The 22,557-nt window shown below is 48.6% G+C and overlaps 1 protein-coding gene across 9 annotated transcripts in view; it reads left to right on the top strand.

Annotated features, from left to right (window-relative positions):
• Positions 1 to 16,609, top strand: part of TMEM164 (transmembrane protein 164) — a 168,428-nt gene extending 151,819 nt beyond the window's left edge. For all 9 annotated transcript variants that reach the window (XM_070066411.1, XM_070066408.1, XM_070066413.1 and 6 more), the window contains 2 exons: positions 10,467 to 10,567; positions 12,269 to 16,609. In XM_070066411.1, coding sequence (XP_069922512.1) covers positions 10,467 to 10,567; positions 12,269 to 12,475 — 308 coding nt within the window. In that variant the 3' untranslated portion in view covers positions 12,476 to 16,609. The remainder of the gene's footprint in view (positions 1 to 10,466; positions 10,568 to 12,268) is intronic.
• Positions 16,610 to 22,557: the final 5,948 nt, after the last annotated feature.

The following is a 22,557-nucleotide window of genomic DNA, read 5'->3' as shown; positions in this document are numbered from 1 at the left end:
AGCTATGATAGTACATTTAGTTTCTTTACTAATGGAAATAATCCAGCGGAGAAGGGGAAATTGTCCACATAGTAAGAAGAGGACAAATTGGCTGGAGAGGTATTACTGAGTAAGGGAAAGAGAGGTGGCATCTGGTTGCAAATGGAAAGGGTAGCCTTGCCTGAGACCTGGGGCAGTTCATTTGTGGTCATAGTGGTGAGCAAACTGGCTGCCTACTGATGTAGATAAGGGGTTAAATGTGATTCTGAGTGTTTGCAGAAGTTTTTTTTTTTTTTTCTGGTTCCTTTTTGCTCAGTGAAGTGGGAAGCAAGGTTATCAGCTGAGAGTGACCATGGGCTGGAAGTATTAGAGATTAGAGAGGAGAGAAGATATTAAATTGTGGCCTAGGAGAATCAGAGTGAATGGACTGGGGAAGCAGAGTGTGATTGCCTGGCAACATGAAGGCTGCCCTGGAGGTTTGTGATCATGGATTTGAATTGAGAGCAGGCAGCTGTGTAGGGACAAGTAAGCAAGGGGGTGAGATTGGGATTTTACCAGCCCTGAGTCTTTTTTACAGCTGAGTATGATAAGGAGAGGAAAATGGAGTTGAAAGTATAGACAAGATAATTGAACTGATGGGCCATGGAATTAAAGATGGAAGAGGGAGCCATATAGGGACAGCAAAAAGGCAAGACGACCAATGGATTACAAATTCCAGTAAGGTCAAAGAAGTGTTGAGGTCACCCATAGAGGGAGTGAGCTGGAAGCTTAAAGGTGGGAGTTGAAGAGGGAGGGCTTGACTTTGAAATCTGGGAGGGGCTGCAGGTATTCATCATTGTGAGGTCACAGGCAGGACCATGAGAATAAGTGGCTGAGGCACAGTGTAAAACAAGATCATTGAGGAGAGGAGGCCAAGGAACTGAGACACCAGGATCTTGAAAGGTTCATCTAGGTACGTGCTGAAATTGTCAAGAGATGCAGCAAGAACAGCCTTGGAAAGAGTGGTGTCCAGCCAGACAGTAATGTCTTTCAGAAATGAGGGCTGTGAGCCATGCATCTGTAGGGAATTGTGGAAGGGAAGGACAGCAGGTGGTGCGGTATGGTAGTTGTGGGGTTTTCAGTGGTCTGGAAATAGCCATGAAAAGAAAGAAGTTACCCACCCTACCTATGTGGGCCAAAGGAGAGAAATCAGTTGGTACTTTAGAGAGCCACTGATGATCGCTTCTCGGCCTTTTGGCTAAGATCAAGTGTGAGAGCCACTGATGACCTGGGCTTCTTGTGTGGAGAGGTAGGCCAGGAAGGACATGAGGATTACGATGACATTCAGAGGACAGACTGCGAAGCTGGGAAATTTGGCTAATGACTTCTCTGGGCTTTTTAATATCCCATCCCCTTTTCATGAAATTCCCTTCCTTACCTTGTACTCCCAGAAAACTTCATCTTTTACCAGCCAGTTCCTGCAGTGCCACTTCCCTGAAACTGTTACGGCAAAGATGACTAGTGAGCAATGTAAGGTTTTGTCTTTACTGTATCCCTGTAGAGAAGTAGTTGCCCAATAGAATTTTCTGTGATGATCAGAATGTTCTATTTCTGCATTGTCCAATATGGTTGCTAGCAGGCACATGTGACTTTTAAGCACTTGAAATGCGGCTGGTGTGACTTATGAACCAAATTTTTAAATTTTAATTCATTCAAGTATAAATTGCCACGTGTACCTTGTGCCCAGTTTATTTACTGGTCAGTGCAAGTAATAGAGCACTCAACACTATTGATCCTATCCTTCTTCTCAAAACTTGATCTTCTCTTGCCTTCCAGAACACCTCTGTCCTAGTTTTGTGACTGCCTGTTTACTTTTACCTCTAGTCTTGCCTTGTCATGGATCCTCCTCTGTCTGTCAGCCACTTTACTGCCACTGTTTTCCAGACTCTGTCCTTGGTCCTTTAATCTCTTTTTGTGAACTCTTCCTCTTTGGTCTCATCCGTTCCTCAAGCTCAGTCTCCAGGCCGTCTCCCTCCCCACCCCCCCACCCCCGAGCTCTAGACTTGAGCATCAGCAGTCTGTTGGGGACAGAGCCAGAGCATTCAGTGACAGCATGCCCCAAGCTGAACTCATCTCTGCCCCTACGTTAACTCCTCTCGGTTGCTGAAGTTGTAGACCTGGAAGTCACCCGGGAAGGCTCCTTCATATCTGACAAATTGCCAGGTCATCTATATGACTGCAGCAGAGTCTGACCCTGTCTTCAGTGCTATCCCTCTCCTGTCCATTGTCCGCACTGCTGCCCAAGCCATCTAGCTACTTGAAACTTAAATCTGACCTTTTCATCTCGTGTTGCAAACCTGTCCATGGCTCCTCATTGTGTGTAGGATGAAGGCCAAGTTCCTGGCGTGGCACACAAGGCTCTTGATGATGTGGCCCCGCTTGCCTGGCTACCCAGCTTCACCCCCTGGCACATACCCCTTTCTCACAGTGTTCTGCATTGCCTGGTAGCACAGAACCACTTGCAGTTGCACACATTTCATGACTGCACGGCTTTTCTCGAGCTGTGCCCTCAGCCTGGAATGACCCTTCCTTTCCTCTAGCCCCTAACCCTACTCCTTCTTATTCTTTAAAGTTCACCTCAACTGGCATCTCCTCCAGTATCACTATGTCTTACTGTACCTGCTTTCTTAGAGAGCAGCACACAATTCACTTAGAAAATTGCAGGGTGATTTTCAAGTGTAGGGACTATCTTTGACATCTTCTCCCCACTGCGTGGCATGGAGCCTGGCAGCCAGCAGGGCCTCAGTAGCTGTTGGGATGAATGGTTAGGCTGAAAATGTGGATGCACTGAAGGAAGCAGGAAGAAGATTGCTGTGATTTTGCCAAGGGAATGAGGTGCCACCCTGCCCAGTCTCATGTCTTTGGTGTAAGCCCTTCCTGGGTGGGATTAGAGGATAAGAGAAGGGGCCCTTGGGAGACCTCTGGGGATTGGTCTGTATAGCTGGTGGCGCAATTGACATCTTTCCTTGTACTCATAAAGCTTTTTTCTGGCAGAAATCGATTTTAGAAAAAGCTGTTATCTTGGTTTCCCCCTACCTTGAAAGATGACGTGCTTCTGTCCTCATGGGATAGAAGATGCTTGAGAAAGTGTCACATTTTTTTCTTAAAGCACACACAAAAAAGTTTTATGTGTTTAATTTTTCTTAAAGTGCTTAAGTTTCTGTTTTCCTTTAGAATGAAACTGGTTTTTCACTGGGATTATCCCAAGGGCCACATGCAGGTATATAAAAAAGAGAATGATGTGGGTTTGCATACGATTTGCATATATCTTTGTAGACTGAGTCATCTATTCTTAGGATGCGTCCTCTTTTTCTTCTTTATTTTGCAAAGTAATTGCATATTTGATCATCTATGCTGTGAAAAGAACCAACAACAGTGAATTTGGCCATGGAAAGCACAAAGTCCCCCTTCATAGAGAAGATGACTTCTTTACAAGATTCTCTATTCTCTTGCAAGCTTTTGTAGGATTTGGGGTGGTTGCAGTCACCATAATAAGCAGATGCTATCTGCATATCAGGCCAGTTACTCTTTGGATGCTATTTGCATATCAGGCCAGTTACTGTTTGGACTTTCTCGTATCTCTCTTACTCTACTCACCAGCCCTGAGAGGCGGATGGTACTTGCAGTCCAGAAACAGGAAAACAGGCTTAGAATGGTAGCAGGATTTGCTTAAGATCACTCCCATAATAGTGCCAGAGCCAAGACTCCAGTGCAAGGCTGCCTTACCCTAAGGCCTTTGTTTGTTTGTTTTTTTTAATTATTTGAAAGGTAGAGTTACAGAGAGGCACAGGCAGAGGCAGAGAGAGAGAAAGGGAGAGAGAGAGATATCTTCCATTCACTGGTTCACTTTCCAAATGGCTTCAATGGTTGGAGCTGTGCTGATCCTAAGCCAGGAGCCAAGAGCTTCTTCCGGGTCTCCCATGTGGTGCAGGGGCCCAAGCACTTGGGCCATCTTCTACTGCTTTCCCAGGCCATAGCAGAGAGCTGGATCAGAAGTGGAGCAGCTGGGACTCAAACCAGCACCCATGTGGGATGCCGGCACTGCAGGCCAGGGCTTTCTACTGCTTTCCCACAGACCTTTTTTTTTTTTTTTTTGAAGATTTATTTATTTATTTGAAAGGCAGAGTCACACAGAGAGAGGGGAGGGAGGGGGTCTTCTTTTTCTTTAAAGATTTACTTATTACTTGAAAGTCAGAGTTACACAGAGAGAAGAGAGGCAGAGAGAGAGAGGTCTTCCATCCCCTAGTTTACTCCCCAGATGACCACAACAGCTGGGGCTGTGCCAACCCAAAGCCAGGAGCCAGGAGCTTCTTCCGGGTCTCCCATGTGGGTGCAGGGACCCAACGACTTGGGCCATCTTCCACTGGTTTCCCAGGCCATAGCAGAGAGCTGGATCGGAAGTGGAACAGCCAGGACTCAAACTGGTGCCCATATGGGATAGTGGCACTGTAGGCAGAGTCTTGACCCGCTACACCACGGCGCCGGCGCTAAGGTCTTTGTTTTTAAACTACTAAGTTGTACCTTCTGCCCCCCATGTATATTTGGTGTTCTTTGACACTTGTCAGTACTAGCTGTGGACTGACTTATTATGCACACAGAGGGACATAGTTTGGTTGTCATTTGAGTGACAGTGGTCTGTTACACAATATCAAGGTGCCACAGTTTACTTAACTTATCTTCCCATTTGGTTGGTTTCTAGTTTCCCAATGTTATAGATAGCACAGGTGTAGATCTCTCTGTGCAAATAAGGGCGATTTTTTTAGGTGTTTGGTGGCTTTCAAAGTAGTATTGTTGAGCCAGAGGTGATACTTCAGGGTTCTCCAGGAAGCCTATGCCATTCGTTCATCGTGCAGTGATTATTTTTTGCCTCCTACTGCATACTGGCTGCTGGAGGTGAAGAGGTGATTGAGAAAAAGTTGCTGCCTCAGAGAACCAACAGCCTGGTATGGGCCAGATGATACAATGCAGAATGAATGAGTGACAGGCTCATCTGTGGAACTGAAGTGGGAGCTTGAGCAAGGGGCTCTGAGAGAACTGGTAGCATGTGAGTGCTTCCTCCCTCACGGCATGGAGTAGCATGGGGTTAGGGGCCAGAGGGTGGGTAAGGAAGAGCATGGAGAAGAGATGGCGGCCCAGTGGTTGAAGCCTTGTCCTAGTTGTCCCCAAGACTGACAGCTCAGCTGCTTCCTGGTTGAAGGCATCCTCCTACCCCCAGCCCCCAATACTCACTCAGTTTTGTTGGTATCAGCACCTGGTTGGCACATGGAGGCTGCTGCTACCCAGCTGCCACTAAGGGGAGCCATGCAGAGCTTAGAGGGAAGGGATGGATACCTGTGGCATGTGCCCAGCAGCCTTAGCACCTGTGGATCCCCCACGTCCCCTCTTCCTCTGTGTGCCTCCAGCAGCCAGGGTAGCAACAGTGTGCCAAGTTCATGCTCAGTAGTAGGCAGGGAAGTGTACATACCAGAAGTAAAGCTCAGTGCCTTTGCACCAACCAAGCACCTGTCTAGATGCTAGGAAGACAGGAAGGAGCCTGATGTGGACGTGAGCCTTGAGACGATCCAAGTTGGTGTGCTGGAGATCCAGGCAAGCAGCAACAGGTGCATGGAACAGGGCATCCTCGACAGGTCAGTGAGTCTGCTTCCCCAGTGCTTTACTGTTGCCACTTTGTGGCACTGGCCATCTGCTAGCCTCAGTTTCCTCATCTATAAAATGGAAGGGTGAGATCTGTAGCCTCGAAGGCCCCTTGTTCATATGTACCGTGGGCTTGCTTCTCGTTCATAGGCTAAGCCCAAGCTTCTCCCCAGAAGACCCAGCTTTGGTCACCCCATCTCCTTTCTCTTCGCAGTCCCACAGCCCACTTCCTGCTTACGTGGGAGTCCTTGGCATTCTGCCTCCAGTCTCTTCCTCTCTCAGTCTGCATGTGCTCTTATGACCACTCCCCACTGTGTGTTGAAGCCACCTACATCAAAAAGAGGTGTGGCCCCATCCTTTTCACGGAGTTCGTGACTCATAATAAAAACCAGTATTTGGGCCGGCGCCGCGGCTCACTAGGCTAATCCTCCGCCTTGCGGCGCCGGCACACCGGGTTCTAGTCCCGGTCGGGGCGCCGGATTCTGTCCCGGTTGCCCCTCTTCCAGGCCAGCTCTCTGCTGTGGCCAGGGAGTGCAGTGGAGGATGGCCCAGGTGCTTGGGCCCTGCACCCCATGGGAGACCAGGAAAAGCACCTGGCTCCTGGCTCCTGCCATCGGATCAGCGCGGTGCGCCGGCCGCAGCGCGCTGGCCGCGGCGGCCATTGGAGGGTGAACCAACGGCAAAGGAAGACCTTTCTCTCTGTCTCTCTCTCTCACTACTGTCCACTCTGCCTGTCAAAAAAAAAAAAAAAAAAAACCAGTATTTGTTAAGTCACAGATACAGTCCCGTAGTTATGACTTATCTATCCAAAAACCTTATGAATGAGGTGGTGCTGCCCTATTAAATAAATAAGTATAACTGAGTTCAGAGGATATGGAGACTTGTTCAAGGCCCCACAGTTGATAAGTGATGGAGCCAGCATTGTGGCGTAATAGGTTAAGTCACCGTGTGTGATGCCAGTATCCCATCTGGGCGCCGGTTTGTGTCCTGGCTATTTACTTCTGATCCACCTCCCTGCTGATGGCCCGGGAAAGCCGCAGTAGATGGCCCGAGTGCTTGGGCCCCTGCCACTTGCATGGGAGGCCTGGATGAAGCTCCTGGCTCCTGGCCCAGCACTGGTGTGGGCATCTGGAGAGTGAACCAGCAGATGGAAGATTTCTCTTTCATCTCTCCTTCTCTGTAACTCTGATCTTCAAAGTAAATAAATAAATATTTTTTAAAAAATCTGTAGTGCTTCAGTGCCCACACTTGATTTCTCACGTGCTATATTTTGAACTCATTGAGCCACTGAAGAGACATTTCTGTTTGGATAGTCCACAGACGCCTTAGTTTCCACATGTGTAAAAGTGGCCTCACCACTTCTCCACCATCTGCCTCTTCTGCCTCTTCCTCTCTCCATGGGAATGATTGTCACCACCAAGCCAGTGACGCCCAAGCTAGAAGGATGGGAGTCTTCCCCGGTCCTTCGTCTCCCTTTCCTCCAGACACTCAGCCCTCTGCTGTATCCCGGTGAGATTTTCCTCCGTTCTTCTCTACTCCTGCCGCCGTTACCTCCAGTAGCTATCCTCTGCTGTCTCCGGGTCCCTGCAGCAGCCGCCTTGTCAGTCTCCCTGCCTCGGAGCTCTCTGCTGGAGTCCACCGCACCCACCGGCTGGCGCGGTCCTTGGCAAGCCCATGTGTGATCGCATCTCTTTCCTGCTTCACACCTGCTCTCTGCGGCTCTACAACAGGGCTCAAAGCTGGCCGTCACGGACTGGCATTCATCGCAAAGGCATGTTTTGTTTGACCCACGGAGTATTTTTGAAACATTTTGAATTAGATGCAAGCATTTAACAATCAGGATGTTGTACATAAAGGTTCATATTGCGGGCTTCTCTTTCAAAAGTGAAAGATGGGCACCTTTGGGTCGACATCCCTGCAGGGCGGATATCGGATGGAGCTGAGGGGCAATTGGCCTCTGTAGCAGGACCTGGTCTCACCAGCTTTCCATTCTCCAGCATTCCCTAATGCCGCTTAGACGCAGGTCCTGCCACTGCTTCTGATGACTTGAGGCGTTGGAGCTCATACCCCTGCTGTGTGGGATGAAGCCCGAAGCCCTGAGCGAGGCTCATCAGGTGCTGTGTAGCTCTGTAGGCCAGCCTGCAGCAAAGCATCCGTGTCATCAGCTGCATCGTAGACTGCTCGCTGCCTGCATCACACTCGCCCTGTGCCCTCCGCACACTCTTAGCCGCTGTGCTGTGTCTGCCATACTCGTGCCTGCCTCTGTGCACGGGCTGCCTTGGAATGCGTAGGCCCCCCTTGAAGTCCTGTTTGTCCTTTAGAACTCTACTCAGATGCTCAGTGTATCCAGAAGCTTTCTGGCCCCTCCCACCCTTAGCTGAGATTGCTCCTCCCTTAACTCAGTCATCCCGCTAATCACACCGTCACTGTTAGGCTGAGACTCCAGCAAACGGGTCTTCTTTAACTTTTTTTTAAATACTTGTATAGTTTTTACGGGGTAGCATGCAATTTTTCAGTTGCAAACAGATGCATGAAATGTAAACTGATCAAATCAGCTAATTCATGTTTTCCTGACCTTCTTAGTGTTTGGAGCCTCGTAACTCCTCTCTTGCAGTTCTTTGTACAGTATAGTGTCCATTACTGTAAACGGTAGGCACCCCTCTGTGCTGTGGAGCACTAGAATCTATTCCTTCTGTCTAACATCAGTTTGGTTCCCATTATGTAACCTCCCTCTACCCTCCCCCCCCATAGCCTCTGGTAATTGCTATTCCTATGTTCAGAATGACTTTTAAAAAAAAATGTTCACATGAGACAGAATGTGTGGTATTTGAATTTTTGTGTTTTGCGTATTTCACTTAACATAATGGCCTCCGGTTCTATCCATATTCCTACAAATGTCAGGACTTCATTCTTTTTCGTGATTGAATAATATTCCATTGTTATACCATATTTTCTTCATCAGTTGATGAATGTCTAGATTCACTGTCTGGCTATTGTGATCTGTGGTACAACAAACATCGGAGTGCCTTTCCTTTGGCTATATGCACACAAGGAGAATAGCTGGGTCCTATGATAGATCTATTTTAAGTTGTTTTTCTAGATCAGCTTCCATACTGTTTTCCATATTGACTATACTGATTGGCACTCCCACTAACAGTGAGGAAAGGGATTTCCTTTACAACCTCATCAGCATTTGTTATTTTTGGTCTTTTTGCTAATAGCCACTCTATCTTGAGTGAGATGGCATCTCATTGTGGGTTTGAGCTATATTTCCCTGGTGGCTAGTGATACTAAGCATTTAGAAATTTTTTATGTATTTGAAAGAAGTCAAAAGAGGTCAAGAGAGGTCTTTCAACTGCCAATTTACTCTCCCAATGTCCAAGAACAGTCAGGGCTGGGCCAGGCTGAAGTCAGGAGCCAGGAACTCCATCCAGGTCTCCCACATGGGTGGCAGGGACCCAAGTACTTGAGCCATCATCTGCTGCCTCCCAAGATGCACATCAGCAGGGAGCCAGATTGGAAGTGGAGTCCAGGCACTCTGATTTGGAATGTGGGTATCCCAAGCTGTGGCTTAACCTTTTGCACCATAACACCTGCCCTCTAAGCGTTTCTTCATACACCTCTTGGGTATTTGTGTTTCTTCTTTGTGAAATCTCTATTCAAGTGCCCATTGTCTTTATCCTCTCATCCCTGAAGCTTTGCATGGGGCTTGGAATGCACTAGGTGCCTAATAACTGTTAAATGAATGGATAAATCAGTTAAAGACAGACTTGGGATAATACTACTCTAGCGTGTGCTGACATCTCTGCTTGCTTATGGCAGGGTGGTTCAGGTCCCTTTCATTCTTCAGCACCCCCACCAAGCCCCCCATTAGGAGTAACAACTGCAATAGCCAGTAAACCTTGCCTCTGCTCTGCCAGCTCTGGGATACATCTGAGCCTACGGGGATGCTAGCATCAGTTTTGGTGTCTCTAGGAGAAGGAGGTGGCCCATAGTTGGGAAATAGCATAAACATCGGATATGGCACATTCTTCAGTCACTTGAATAATAATGATGATAATGACAACATCTGCTGTTCATTGAGCAGTTACATTGTGCCAGACCCTGAATTAAGAGCTCTTGGCTATATCATTTTATAACTCTAAGTTAATGTAAGTCATACTGTTATCCCCATTTTACAGGTGAGTAATCTTAAGATTCAGGAAGTTCAAACAATTTTTTCAATGTCACACAGCCAACCAAGTGGCAATGTCAAGACTTGAACCCAGATCTGCCTGACTTCAGTTAATACTCTCAACCAGCACACCATACTTCTTCCATGATATGTCTCTTAAGAGATAAATGTGGAACTGAAGCCTATGATATTATATTTATTCAATTATTTAATGAAAAAGAAAGAAAAGAACATTCTGAAGTATGAGAAAACGACCAAGGAGACAAACTCGTGTGTTAGCCGTGGTTGCATTCCAGTAGCATGGTGCTGGGGAACTTTTTCTTCTTTTCTTCTGTTGTGTTCCTATTTTTTTTTTAGTACTTTATAAATTTCCTTTAATGAGCGTGTACTACTTTTATACTAAGAAAACAAACCGTCTGCTTGGAATAGCCCCAGCATCCAGTGTTAGGACAGAGGTCAGGAAGGGGCTGATTGGAGTGGCCAGCTAATCAGCAGGGCCGTCTCTTGAGTGGCTGTCGCGGATCAGTGCAAGGGGACAATCAGCAGGCAGCAGCTGTGACCTCAGCATCTGCACCCTTGTGGGGCAGAGGAGAAGCAGGCCACTGTTGCTGCTGTCTCACCGTTTCCCCTCTTCCTCCAGGTGCTTACACCCCAGAGCCCCTCAGCAGTTTCCGGTGGGCTCTGCTCTCAACTGGCCTCATGTTCTTTTATCACTTCAGCATCTTGCAGATCCTCGGCTTGGTAAGTGTGGTTGGATCCCCTTCTAGCCCCTTTGTTTGGAGTTCTCCATAAATCTCGATAATCCTGGTTGGCGCTGGTGTATCGTTTTGTTTTGAAGATACAAGATGCTCAAGGCCAGGACGTCAGATTGTTGTGTCTGGGTTGTTGATTTATGATCCACAGCCTTGGCCTCTCCAAAGAGTTTTCTGAATCCTTCGGTAATGACTGTTTCTTTCATCCCTGGGGAGGCAAGGATACCCTTCACTCATGGCCAACTTGGGTCAGCAACAGTGAGGTGCAACTGGAAAGGGGTTTGCTGTGGACCCCATGGGAGCAGGACCCTCACTATGGCACTGGGCCTGAGGGAGGCTTCTGACCTCAGATCCAATCTGGGCCTGCTTCCAGGCCTGTTAGCGGGTCCTGCCCTGAGTTGTGTTCCCAGTTGAAGTGTGGTGTTGGGAACCCTGTGGCATTCTGGGGTGTTTAGAACTGCCCGGAGCATGGAGAATGGTTGGACACAGCAGCTGAGTTGTCCAGAACCCACGATTGCTGAGTGCAAGGGTGTTTATTGGTGGCAAAGTGAGTAAGAAGAGCTCAGGGCTGGGGCTGGGGGTCCGGAGACCTAAATTCAAGTCCTGGCTGTGCCACGTACTCTGAGTCACCTCCCTGTGAAAGGCAGAGTGTTTGCCACCTCTCTGTGACATGGTATATAGCCTCAGCCTCCTTGAGAGGTGGTGAGAACTTGTCTTTAACGTGAATGGTCTTGAAATTTGGAAGGCAGGTGCCGTGGCCGTCCTCGGGGCAGGAGTGGCATGTCTGGTATCTAAGCGGCCTTAATGGAGCTTTAGCCATGTGGAGCCTCGCGTGGCCTAGCGTGACTCGGGCTGTGTGACTGATGTCCCCGGTGCCTCTGTCGAAGCAGGCACTTTTCTCTTCCGCACCCTGGTGTATGCCTCTGCTCTGGTTTGCCAGGGGGAGTCTGAGCTCCTTGCCAGTAGTGTGAATGCTTCCCATGCTCATGGAAGGCTGCAGTAGGACATGCACACCCTTCCTTACCTCTCACTGCTCCCCACTGGGCTCGTGACTTGCAGAGCCATCAGTGCGCTCACGTCACCATACATACCATGCTCCGGCCACACCTCCTACAAGGAAGGCCTCGCTCACCACCTGCTCGCCATAACGCCCCATGACATCCATCGCTCATGAGTCCATTCAGGGCCCACTTCCCTCATGAAATCTTCTCTGAGGATTCAGCCTCCACTTTGTATGCTCCTCAGACCTCCTTGTGGCATGTAAAACCCAGAGAGCACCGTCTGGTTCAAGGTCAGAGGCAGCAAACTGGTCACACCCACCTGATTGACTGCCAGCTACACGGAGGCAGGGACCATGCTGTTGACTACTCTTTTATCCCATAGCATTGCTCTGGGGACTAGCCACATGTAGACCCTTAGGAGTGGCAACAGACTCTGAACGCAACCAGAAGGCAAGACTCTGAGCCGAACCAAACCTCTTTTCCATTGGATAACCTTCCTCTATCACCTCTGAGAGCTCTGGCCTTGGGCCCCTGAGAAAATCCAGGGGAGAGGAATCTCTTTATGAGCAAGTGGGGATTGGTCAATCCCTCCTTGTCTAGTCTCCTGGTAGGTAGAGATGGCTGAACTGGCAGAAGCCAGAGAAAGCCAAAGGATGTGAACGCTCACTCTACCTCCCTTGTCCCTGCAGGTCACCGAAGTGAATTTGAACAACATGCTGTGTCCGGCCATCTCAGACCCATTCTACGGCCCCTGGTACCGCGTCTGGGCCTCGGGACACCAGACTCTCATGACCATGACCCACGGGAAGCTGGTTATCCTGTTCTCATACATGGCTGGGCCCTTGTGTAAATATCTGCTGGATTTGCTCCGGCTTCCAGCCAAGAAAATAGACTGAAGGTGCTTGTTATTTCTTTGTTTCTCCCCATAGAAGCAAGTCTTGGCTTGACTTGGAGAACACCCAGTTCTTGATGAAATCATGGGAGAGGGCAGTAGGCTGTTTGGTGTATTTCTTTTTTTTTCCCTCCTCTCTGTCCCTTTCTTCCACCACTCTTCCTTCCCCTGCTCTTCCCCCAGGATGTCTCCTTGGGCCTGGAGGGTAGTGCTGGGAACTGGCGTTGCCCTCCTTCCTGTTGGCTCTTTCTCCCTGCTCCTAGTGGCCTTACGTGGGAAGACGGTAGTCAGCGGCTCCTTCGCTCTGCTTGTTGGTGCTTTAACATCAGCTGGCCAGAAAGACAGGGAACAACAAGCAGTAGCTCTTGTGGTATCAAAGTGATGAGAGTGGGTTGTGTTTCATTTCTGCACTGCCAGGGACCTGCAAGCTTCTGCCGGGATCCCCTTTTGTCTCCAGCACAGCCCTCACCATAAGGGGCCTGAGGCCTTGTTCCTATACCAGCGCCAAGCCCAGAGCTGAGGGATTTTCCCAGCTCATGGCCAAAATAGCACTGGCCAGATTCTTCCCCGTGGTGTCCCATGACTCAAAGCATGAAGCCAACCAGCCACTCCCTTCAGGATACTGTGGTGGGAGGGGGAACACGAGAATCCACTGCAGAGGTTGAAGAGCTATTGCCATGACACATCCAAAGTGTAGCGGGTTAAAAATGTACACTGCTAGACAGGGCCCTGTGCCATTTCTGCCCACGAGAACTGAGAACCGACCCACCCCAATCAGTAGTGCACATAGAACTTAACGAGTAGAAGCGGTGACTTGAGAAAACTGTGATTTGAACCATACACTCCATCTTAGTTTCACGTGGCTAATAAATCCCATCTCGGCTATGAGTGCCCCTCCACTGTGTTCTTGTTCTCTCTTCGTAGCAGCTTTGTGAAAGACTGAGCTGGAGTTCGGTGTTTTGGGATTTGCCTTTTTTTTTTTCTTGTTCGTATTTGGCTTTCTGTTTTTGTACGAGTTTTCGCAAATCCTCACATCGGGGCCCATGGCTGGAAGGGCTCCTTTCAATCCGTTCCTTGGTTGTACAGGGTATGGCAGAATCCTGGTTTGGGGAAATATAGTTTCTGCCGACATGGTTTCCTTAGGGCCCGATTTTTTCGGTGCAGCCACCCTGAGTGCGGAATTGTTGACGATGGCTGACATCACATACTCCGCACCCTGCCTGCTCCCGGAGCCCATATGGAGGTGAAGTCAAGGCATCAGACCCCCACTCAGAGAGGCCGAGGGGCTCTTGTTAAAAGAGCCATGTGTAGACCTGGCGAGAAGAGGCGGTGGTTGGGCATTTGCCGACTCTTCGTTGACTTCTACTAGGAACAGGTTTGCTTAAGAACAGAAACGAGCTTCCAGAGAATTCCCTCCCCTCTCCCATGCCAGGCAACCCAGTTGCCCTGGGCCAGTTGCAGCGTTTGAAGTTTGGCCCTGTTAGATGTGGATTGGGCTTCCGTGACTCAGTGCCCTCATTGTTAGCACTCGGACTTGCGGGAGGCAGCCGATTGCAAGAGCGTCTGTGAGAATGAGTTGAGACCCAGGGAAGCAACCCTAGGAGGAACTGCCCTTCTGTAGAGGCCTAGAGGTCTGCTGGTATTGGGGCAGCCAGTCCCCAGGCCTGGCTTGGCGAGCAGAAAGGGAGAATATCAAGTGCCCTTGCTCTCCTTGGGCTTTTTTTTTCTTTCCATCTTTGAGGACTAGGCCACTCTTTTTTTTTTTTTTTTTAAGTTCCTCTCACCCTAAGGTTGCCCTTAATGGTAGGCACCTTTTGAGTGGCTGGATTCGCTCTAGCCACTATCAGTTGGCTGCATGTAGGGTTTGGCTGGTGAGGAAATGTGTGAGGAGCCAGTGCCTCTTGGCCACTCTACAAAGGGAGAGGTTGGAAGGAGGTCATGAAGGCGGCCCTGGGGGCCTGGCTCAGCTCCTACCAGAACAAGTTGCTACAGGCAGCAGATCTGCACCTCAACTGGGGACCAGCTCAGGAAACCCACAGTCCTGTTAATTCGGGCCCTGTCTTCCACCCTGCCTTCGTGGCATGGCACAGGTTGCCAGTCAGCCTGGGTTCTCCTTGCATTGGCATGCCTCCAATGGTTTGCCTTTGTCCTGGCAACAGCTCAGTGCCCCATTCCAGCCAGCACTTTCCAGGGCTCAGAAGGAGAGAAGAAAGTGAAAGCCATGTGCCTGGCAAGGCCAGGCCAGAGACAGGTATATCCATCAGAGGCAGAGGCGAATGAATGAAGGGGGAGATGCAGGGCTTTTGCGGGGGGAGTAGCTTGGTGCAGAAACATGTGGGTCAAAGGAACAGACAGTGGGGCCTGGTCCACAGCCTCCCTGAGGAGTAATGGCATGCATTTGGGGTCTCAGGGAGCACTGGGTATCTGTACTGGTCTGTATCTCACTTTGACCTTGGACCAATCCTATGTAGAAAAGAGCTAACCTGGACAGGCCTATAGCAGCTGGCATTTAGGGGTAGCTCCCATATGTGCTGCAAAGGCAGCCTGCTACTACCCTAATTTTAGTATTTGATTCATGATGGAGGAGGAAGCTGTTGTCTATACCCCTAGGGACCAGTGGGTGCTCGCTTCCCCTCACCTCCCCAGGGCTTTTGTTTCAGTGCCAAGGTGCTTCGCTAACCACTCTGGCCAAATTTCCACATGCCATTTGCCAGTATGTAGGAGCTCTGTATGTGTGAGTATAAGAGAGAGAGAGAGAGAGAGAGAGAGAGAGAGAGAGAGAGAGAGAGAATGTGTGTGTGTGTATGTGTGTGTGTGTTCATGAAAGTGGCTAGTGTCCTTTTAAACAGCCCTGGGAAAGGGAAAAGAGAGCCTTCAGGTAGCCTTGGCCAAGCATCCGGGCCAAGGAGTACAGTCCGTTGAGCTGGCCAACTCATGGCATCCGCTCTGAATAGCAGAGCTTATGGCCACACCTGCTGATAGCCCTTGTCACTCCTAGAGTATGGTTTTGCACCCCAAAGCTGATCTGGCCCATTTTCCTCTTGGAGACACAGTGACGTATTCCTCTGTTGGCCTTCGAGGGCATTGCGGGGTTCTGAAGCCAGAGTCAACCTTCTCTCTTTCTATGAGGACTTTGTAGCCTTCACAGAAGCTGCCTGCAGGGTCCCGACCATTTGTGATCACTGAGGATTTAGTGTTATGTGATGTGGGTGCGATGTCCATGGGCAGCAGGTTGTCAGCAGGTCCCCCTGCTGGGTAGCTCAAGGAATGGCAGAATTGTCCTTCCTCTCCCTCCCTCTGCCCAAAAGACTTCTCTGAATTTGTAGCTGTTGGCCCAAGAGTCATCTGTCCATGTAAGAAGAGGATGCTCCTCCTGGTTTCTGGGGAAAGCGAGATGAGGGAGGAGAAAGGGCGGGCCACACATAACATCGTAACAAGATGCTATAGTGCTGGCTTTGGTGAGTCAAGAACAGGCATGAGGCTTGAGCAGGCTGCTTGGCAAGACCCATACTGGGAAGGGGCCTCCCAGCTGTTCTGTTGGAGGCAGGTAGAAACCCTAGGAGCACGTGAGGCTTCCTCTTGTATATATAGAATGAGCCGATTTGTGCTCAAGAAAACTCAGTCGCTTGCTCTTGCTCGTCTGTGACATTTTTCTATACTGGTTTGCTACTCATGGCACGAAATAAACAAAACTCACCAAAAACCACACACCAAAATCGAAAGTCCTTTCAAGCAAAGCTGTTGTTTCGGGAAGTCTAGCTTTCTTTTAGTGTCAAATCTTCAAGAATTATTTGGTATTGGTGTTAGTATAATGAAGAGGATAGGATAGCTAGATCGACCCCTGATTACCTCTGTCAGGAAATTTGCCATTGCCTCTGCCTCTCTTACCTCGCCTGCTCCCGGACGACCCTTTGCGGGCACCCCCACTCCCCCTCCACACACACACATACAGAAGCAAGTCCTTTTTCTCAGACTGGTTTTTGGGTGCTCTGTGACCCTACCTGTTTGCTCGCCTCTGGGGACGTTTGGTAATGTATTTTGTCTGTTTTGTAAAACCTTTTGATTGTATCCCTGAAATGGTTTCTGCAATCACCGTTGGAAATAAATGGTCCTTAATTTGTGTACTTGGCATTCGGAATTGTGGTCTCAGGCGTTTCTGTTGTTGAAGGTTGTTCTATTGTTGAATGAAAAGGAACCCGCGCCGTGGGGCTTATTATTTCAATGCTTTCTTCAGTTGCTGTTATTAAAAGATTGACGAGAACCCAGGAGTCCTGGCCTTGCTTCCCAGAACCCTCTCAGGAAGCCTTCTCCTTTGAAAAGTAGACAAAAGGGACCACTGGCCTTCTACACCACAGAGGACCGGCATGAGCAGCTGAGCCTCTTTGCCCACGAGCAGTGTGGCTGGATGGCCTTGAGTTCCCATGCACCATCTACCTCCGCCAAAGCTGCCCAGGACCCAGCAGGCCCTTTGCTCCTAGCACAGCTTATCTGCTGGCGACGTTCGCTGGGCTCTCACGGGGGACCCCCACAGTGAGCTGTCCCAGGCTGGGTGACTGAAGTCGAGAAGGCAGCTTCGAAGCCAAAGGCGTTGCATGCAGGCCCATTCAACCCCAAATTTCCGGAGGGTCAGCTTTGGGCTAGTGCAGCTCAGCACTGGTCTCACTGTCCCATGGGAGATGTGACTGAGCTAAGCTTACCCTCCGGGAACCATCAGGTGTGCTTTTCTAAGGCCACCGCTGAGAACCAGCACCTTGACAGCAGACAGAGACCCTGTTTCATCTTCTGGTACTGCTGCTGCTTCTAGAAAGGTCTTCCCATTTGCCAGGCCTTGGGCAGCACTCTAAGTGAGCAAGAGCCCTGGGATCCTGGGCTAGAAAATGACCAACTTGGGAAAGCCATGTCTACTGTAGTAGCCACCCCAGGTTCTCTGCAAAGCAACAGCTAAAACACAGGCACGATGCTCCATCCCTCCCTCCTCCTTACCTCTCCTAATCCCCACAGAAGCTCAGTGAGCCGAGGGCAACGCTGGCCTGTTGGACAGAGGCTGAGAAAACGGAGGCTCACCAATAAGCAGAGGAACTGAGATTTGAAACCGGTTTTGTTAGAACCCAAAGGCCATATGCTTTCTCCTCGTTTTTGGGCTCATCACTGTGCAGGGGTTGCTGTGTAGACCCTTGCCCAGGGACCCCCACCCCCCACCCTTAGAGAAGCAGAAGAGCCAGGCAGGATGTGAAAAGTAAGAGAAAGAATGGTGAGACCTATGACCACAGAAGTAGAGGTGTGGAGGCCTTCTTTGCTGGTGCTGCCAGCTGGGCTGACCCTGGGCAGTCTCAGAGCAGAGCCAGAAGGCATAGTAGCAAAAGGGGCCAGGACAAGAGGGGACAGGCGAGTGCTGGCCTTGGGGGACAGATGGCAAGAGACTGAGGGAAGGGTGGTATGAAAGACTGATCCTGCGGCCTTTCCATGGATGTTTTGGGGAAGTGAGCTGAAGGCCTAGCGTCTGGATTGCCTTCTTTTCTCCCTTTGGGCTGTTTTTTCTTCTCCTTCTGAGGGGCAGGGGAGAGTTTGGGGTGGTTACAGCCTGATGCACCAGTGGAGGAACAGAGATAAACAGATGTGAGTCTGACAAAAGCAATGGTTTATTCAAATGATACATAGTTGAAAGTCAAGGACTCTGATTGCCTCTACCAGCCCTCCTAAACTCTGTGTTCTTGCTACACCAGCAGATGGAAGATTCTCTCTCTGTGTGTCTCTACCCCCTCTCTCTGTCAGTGTACCTATCAAATAAAGAAAAGTAAAAATCTTTAAAAAAAAAAAATGTCCTCGGTACCTTAGGGGATTCTGGGAAGGTGCCTGGGAGGCCACTTTAAGGAGTGGAAGATGTGTCAGGGGGTGTTCTGGCCTTTTCCCTGGCTTCACTCAGAATAGCTTCGATTTTATTATTTTGTACATGGAGGTGCGTAAATAATAATTTTTGGGGGAAAAGGATTTAAAAGCCACTTATGTACAAACTCACCAGTTGGGTCTCCTAGAAGTCAAACCAGCACCACAGTAGAACCGCAGACAGGACCTGCTGTCACGCGTCCCTCCTCCTGGGGCCCAGGGGCCTTGCCAAAGGCAGACTTGCTCTCAACTCCATTTGTAACATGGTAATACATCCCCTGCTCGTGCCTGCCCCACAGGGTAGCCCTTGGGAATCCCGTGAGATAGATGGATGTGTGGGGGCTTTGGGAGCCGTGCCATTCTGCCCAGTGTCAGAACTTCCTGTTTCCAGAGTGAGGGTACTGTGCTTGTTCTCAGGGCACAGAGGTTAGCTGGGGTTTTGACTGCACTCATCTACTACCTGAATGTGCTCTGGGTTGTTGGTGTCTGTGTGTCTGCGTGTCTGCATGTGTGTGTGTGTGTGTGTGTAGGAGAGGCAATACTTCACTTTTAAGGGATTTTTCCATATTTCATCGACTCTACAACATGCCCTTTCCTCCCTCCGTGTTCTAACATCCCTAAGATTCAGAGGCATCCTATATCCAGTGGCATGGCAGTTTGATCATCTGTTTTGTATTTGTCAGTGATACATAAAATAATAGACATTTTACAATCTAAGGTGTTTTAGAGTCAATGAAATACTTTGCTAACTTGGACTCTTCTTTCCCTGTGAAATTCACCTTTCGGCTCCCACAAGTCTCTTGGGAAAACTTCATAAACTTAGAGCACACAGCCCTCATGCTAACACTCTGCCCTTGCTTTCTTCCCTGCCAGTCTCCTCCTAGGCCAGCCAAGCTTTTGGCTTCCTGGCCAGAGAGGGCCCACTTGGTCGCGCTGTCTTGTGGGATGGATGGTCTGTGGGATGTGAGAGGGAGGGAGCCACACAAGCCAGGTCCAGCCGGATTCTTTATTTCCCAACCACAGCTTGGTCACATAGCTAAGCATGCTTTGCTTGGGAGCTCCTAGGAGTAATCACTGTCAGAGATTGGGTGAGCTGACAAGAGTGGAGCTGGCTGGTGTCATCCTACCCTGGACCCCATAGGTTAGATAGGAGCACCTGTGTGGCCCGCGGAGGTGAAGGCGATGACTTCCTCACCTCATCTAACAAGGTAGACGAAGGGAGAGGCGGCGGGCCTTTCAAGAAAAACCAACACTTAAGCCCAGGGCAGCCTGAGCTATGGACATTTTGCTGCCACTGGAAACTGCTGCCAATCTTTCCTCGTCTCACAGGCCACTCAAATTAAGCTTGGCCCTTGTAAGCTTTAAGCCAGGCTCTCCGAGAAGGGCAAAGGAGTGTCTGCAGTGAGTTCCAGGGGTACTTGGGCACAGGAAGCAGCTTTTGGACATTTTCCCCTTCGAGAGCTTAGCAAGACGTGATCAGCCTGGATTACAGCTGCCCTCACGTAACTGGGTTAAAGTGTTGGCCTACTTAGGCTCCTCCCGTGGTGGCCTCCTTCAAAAGCTGATGAGGCCGATTAGGGGGCTATTTCTGAGCCCTAGTCGTGTACCCTGAAGCCCGAGGGCAGTCCTCCCCTGGCGAGAAAGACTATAACTAAAGCTGCAGAGCCAACAGCAGAATTTTCCCTCCCAATGGGAGTGTACTACCATCAGATCTCATGTATCCTTGTGAAAGACAGAGCCAAATAATTGCAAGGCTAAGTCCCTGGACTTTGAACTTCAAACACCAAGCCAATCGATTGTTTTTCAGGGAGAGAACTAGTTCTACACCTTTCCCAGTGCCAGCCCTAGAGAGAAATGGCAGTTGGTCAACATGAAGTCTTCAGTAACAGTCACTAGCCTCCACCCAGGACATACTGTGCATCTGAAGGAGATTGTCATCTGAGCTCTCTGAGCCTCAGTTTGCTCACCTATAAAATGGCAATAATGATAGTACTTACTTCATATGGCTGTGGTGAGGGTTGAATAGATAAGGCATCCAGCACTGCGCCTGGCAGCACATCCTAGGCACTGCTTTCCTGAATACTAGATACCACCACCACCATCACTGCTGCCATTACCACCACCATCATCACCGCCCTCATTCTCATCAAGACAACAGAGTGAATGGTAGAAAGCTCAGTTTCTGGAGCCTGACAAACTTTATGTTGGATCCTGGCTTGGCCACTTTATAGCTAGGTAGTCTTGGATAAATGACAGCTTCTTTGAATCTCATTCTTACTGTATAATGGAAAATTCATAAGGTTATTGGAAAGTATATAAATGGTTCTTAGCTCACAGGATGCACTCAACACATGTTGGTTATTATAATTATTTTAAAGTGGTGATCGAGTCAGTGTTGCAGGTGTTGAGGGGACAGAGGGATGAATAAGGCAGTGAAACTATTGTGTATGATACTATAGCGATGGATATGTCTTGTATTACCTTTGTCAAAACTGATAGGCTGTATAATACCAAGTGTGAATCCTAAGGTAAACCGTGGACTTTGGATGATAATGTAGCAATGTAGGGTCATCAGCTGTAACAAATGTACAATCACCACTGTGTTTGAGGATGCTGATAGTGGGGAAGGCTGTGTGGGGTGGCAGGAGGTGTATAGCAATTCTTTGTCCTTTCTGCTCAACTCTTCCTGTGAATCTGCAACCACTAAAAAAATAAAGTTAATCTTTTTTTAAAAAAATATTTATTTATTTATTTATTTATTTCAAAGTCAGAGTTACAGAGAGTGGGGGGGGTGGGGAGAGAGAGAGAGAAAGAGAGAGAGAGAGAGATATGTTCCATCCGCTGGTACACTTCCCAGATGACTGCAACAGCCAGGTCTGGGCCAGGCCGAAGCCAGGAGCTTCTTCCAGTTCTCTCACATGGGTAGCAGGAGTCCAGGCACTTGCGCCATCTTCCGCTGCTTTTCCCAGGTCATTAGCAGGGAGCTGGATTGGAAGTGGAGCAGCTGAGATGCTAATGGGTGCCCATGTGGGATGCTGGCATTGCAGGTAGCAGCTTTACCTGCTATGCCACAATGCTAGCTCCATAAACTTTATCGTAAAGGAAAAAACGGGGGTGATGAAACTAGATTGGTATAAATTTAGGATAACTATAAACCCATAGTAACCACTAAGTAAATAATTTTTAAAATACAGAGAAAATCAGATGAAGAGGGAATCAAAATGGGGTACTACAAAAATATATCAAGCACAAAAGAAAGTGGTATTGAGTGAATTGAGGAACAAAAATATGTAAGATATTTTTAAAAAAGGCCCATAGACTCAAATTGGTTGGAAATAAAAGGATGGAAAAAGATAATCATCCAAATAGTGATCAAATGAGAACTGGAGTGGCTACATTAATACCAGATAAAACAAATTTTAAGTCAAAAATTGGCACAAGAAACAAAGATTTTTATTGATAAAAGGGTTAATTCATAAGGAAGATTTTCTAGCAGCAGATCCCCAAATATATAAAGCAAACACTGACATAATCAAGGGGATAGATAGTTTTCTTATGATAGTTGGAGACCACATGAAATAGTAGATAATAAATAATAATAGATAAAACGTGTAGACAGAAGATCAGTAAGGAAATACAGGACTTGAAGAACTCTATAAACCAACTAGATCTCCAAAAATACACAGAACACTATATTCAACAACAGTAAAATTCACATTCTTCTCAAGTGTACATCGAGCATTTGCTAGGATGAACTGTATGGTAGGCCATAAAACCATTCTCAATAAATTCTGAGCCTGAAATCATATAAAGTATCTTCTCTGAGCAAATGGAATGAAGCTAGAAATCAATAACAGAAGAAAAGCTGGAGGTTTTGCAAATATATGAAAATTAACACACTATAAAAGTACTTCCAAAAGTTCACACAAAATGGACTTAAGTGATAATTTGGTTTTGGTACCAACTTTTTTTTTTTAAACCAGGCATCGTTTTTCATCATAATGTATTTTTTTTTTGACAGGCAGAGTGGACAGTGAGAGAGAGAGAGAGAGAGAGAGAGAAAGGTCTTCCTTTGCCATTGGTTCACCCTCCAATGGCCGCCGCGGCTGGCGCGCTGTGGCCGGTGCACCGCGCTGATCCGATGGCAGGAGCTAGGTACCTCTCCTGGTCTCCCATGGGGTGCAGGGCTCAAGGACTTGGGCC

This window comes from Oryctolagus cuniculus, chromosome X, assembly GCF_964237555.1.
Source record: "Oryctolagus cuniculus chromosome X, mOryCun1.1, whole genome shotgun sequence".
In the NCBI taxonomy this organism is placed as follows: Eukaryota; Metazoa; Chordata; class Mammalia; order Lagomorpha; family Leporidae; genus Oryctolagus; species Oryctolagus cuniculus.
This window is presented reverse-complemented; position numbering and strand designations above follow the sequence as displayed.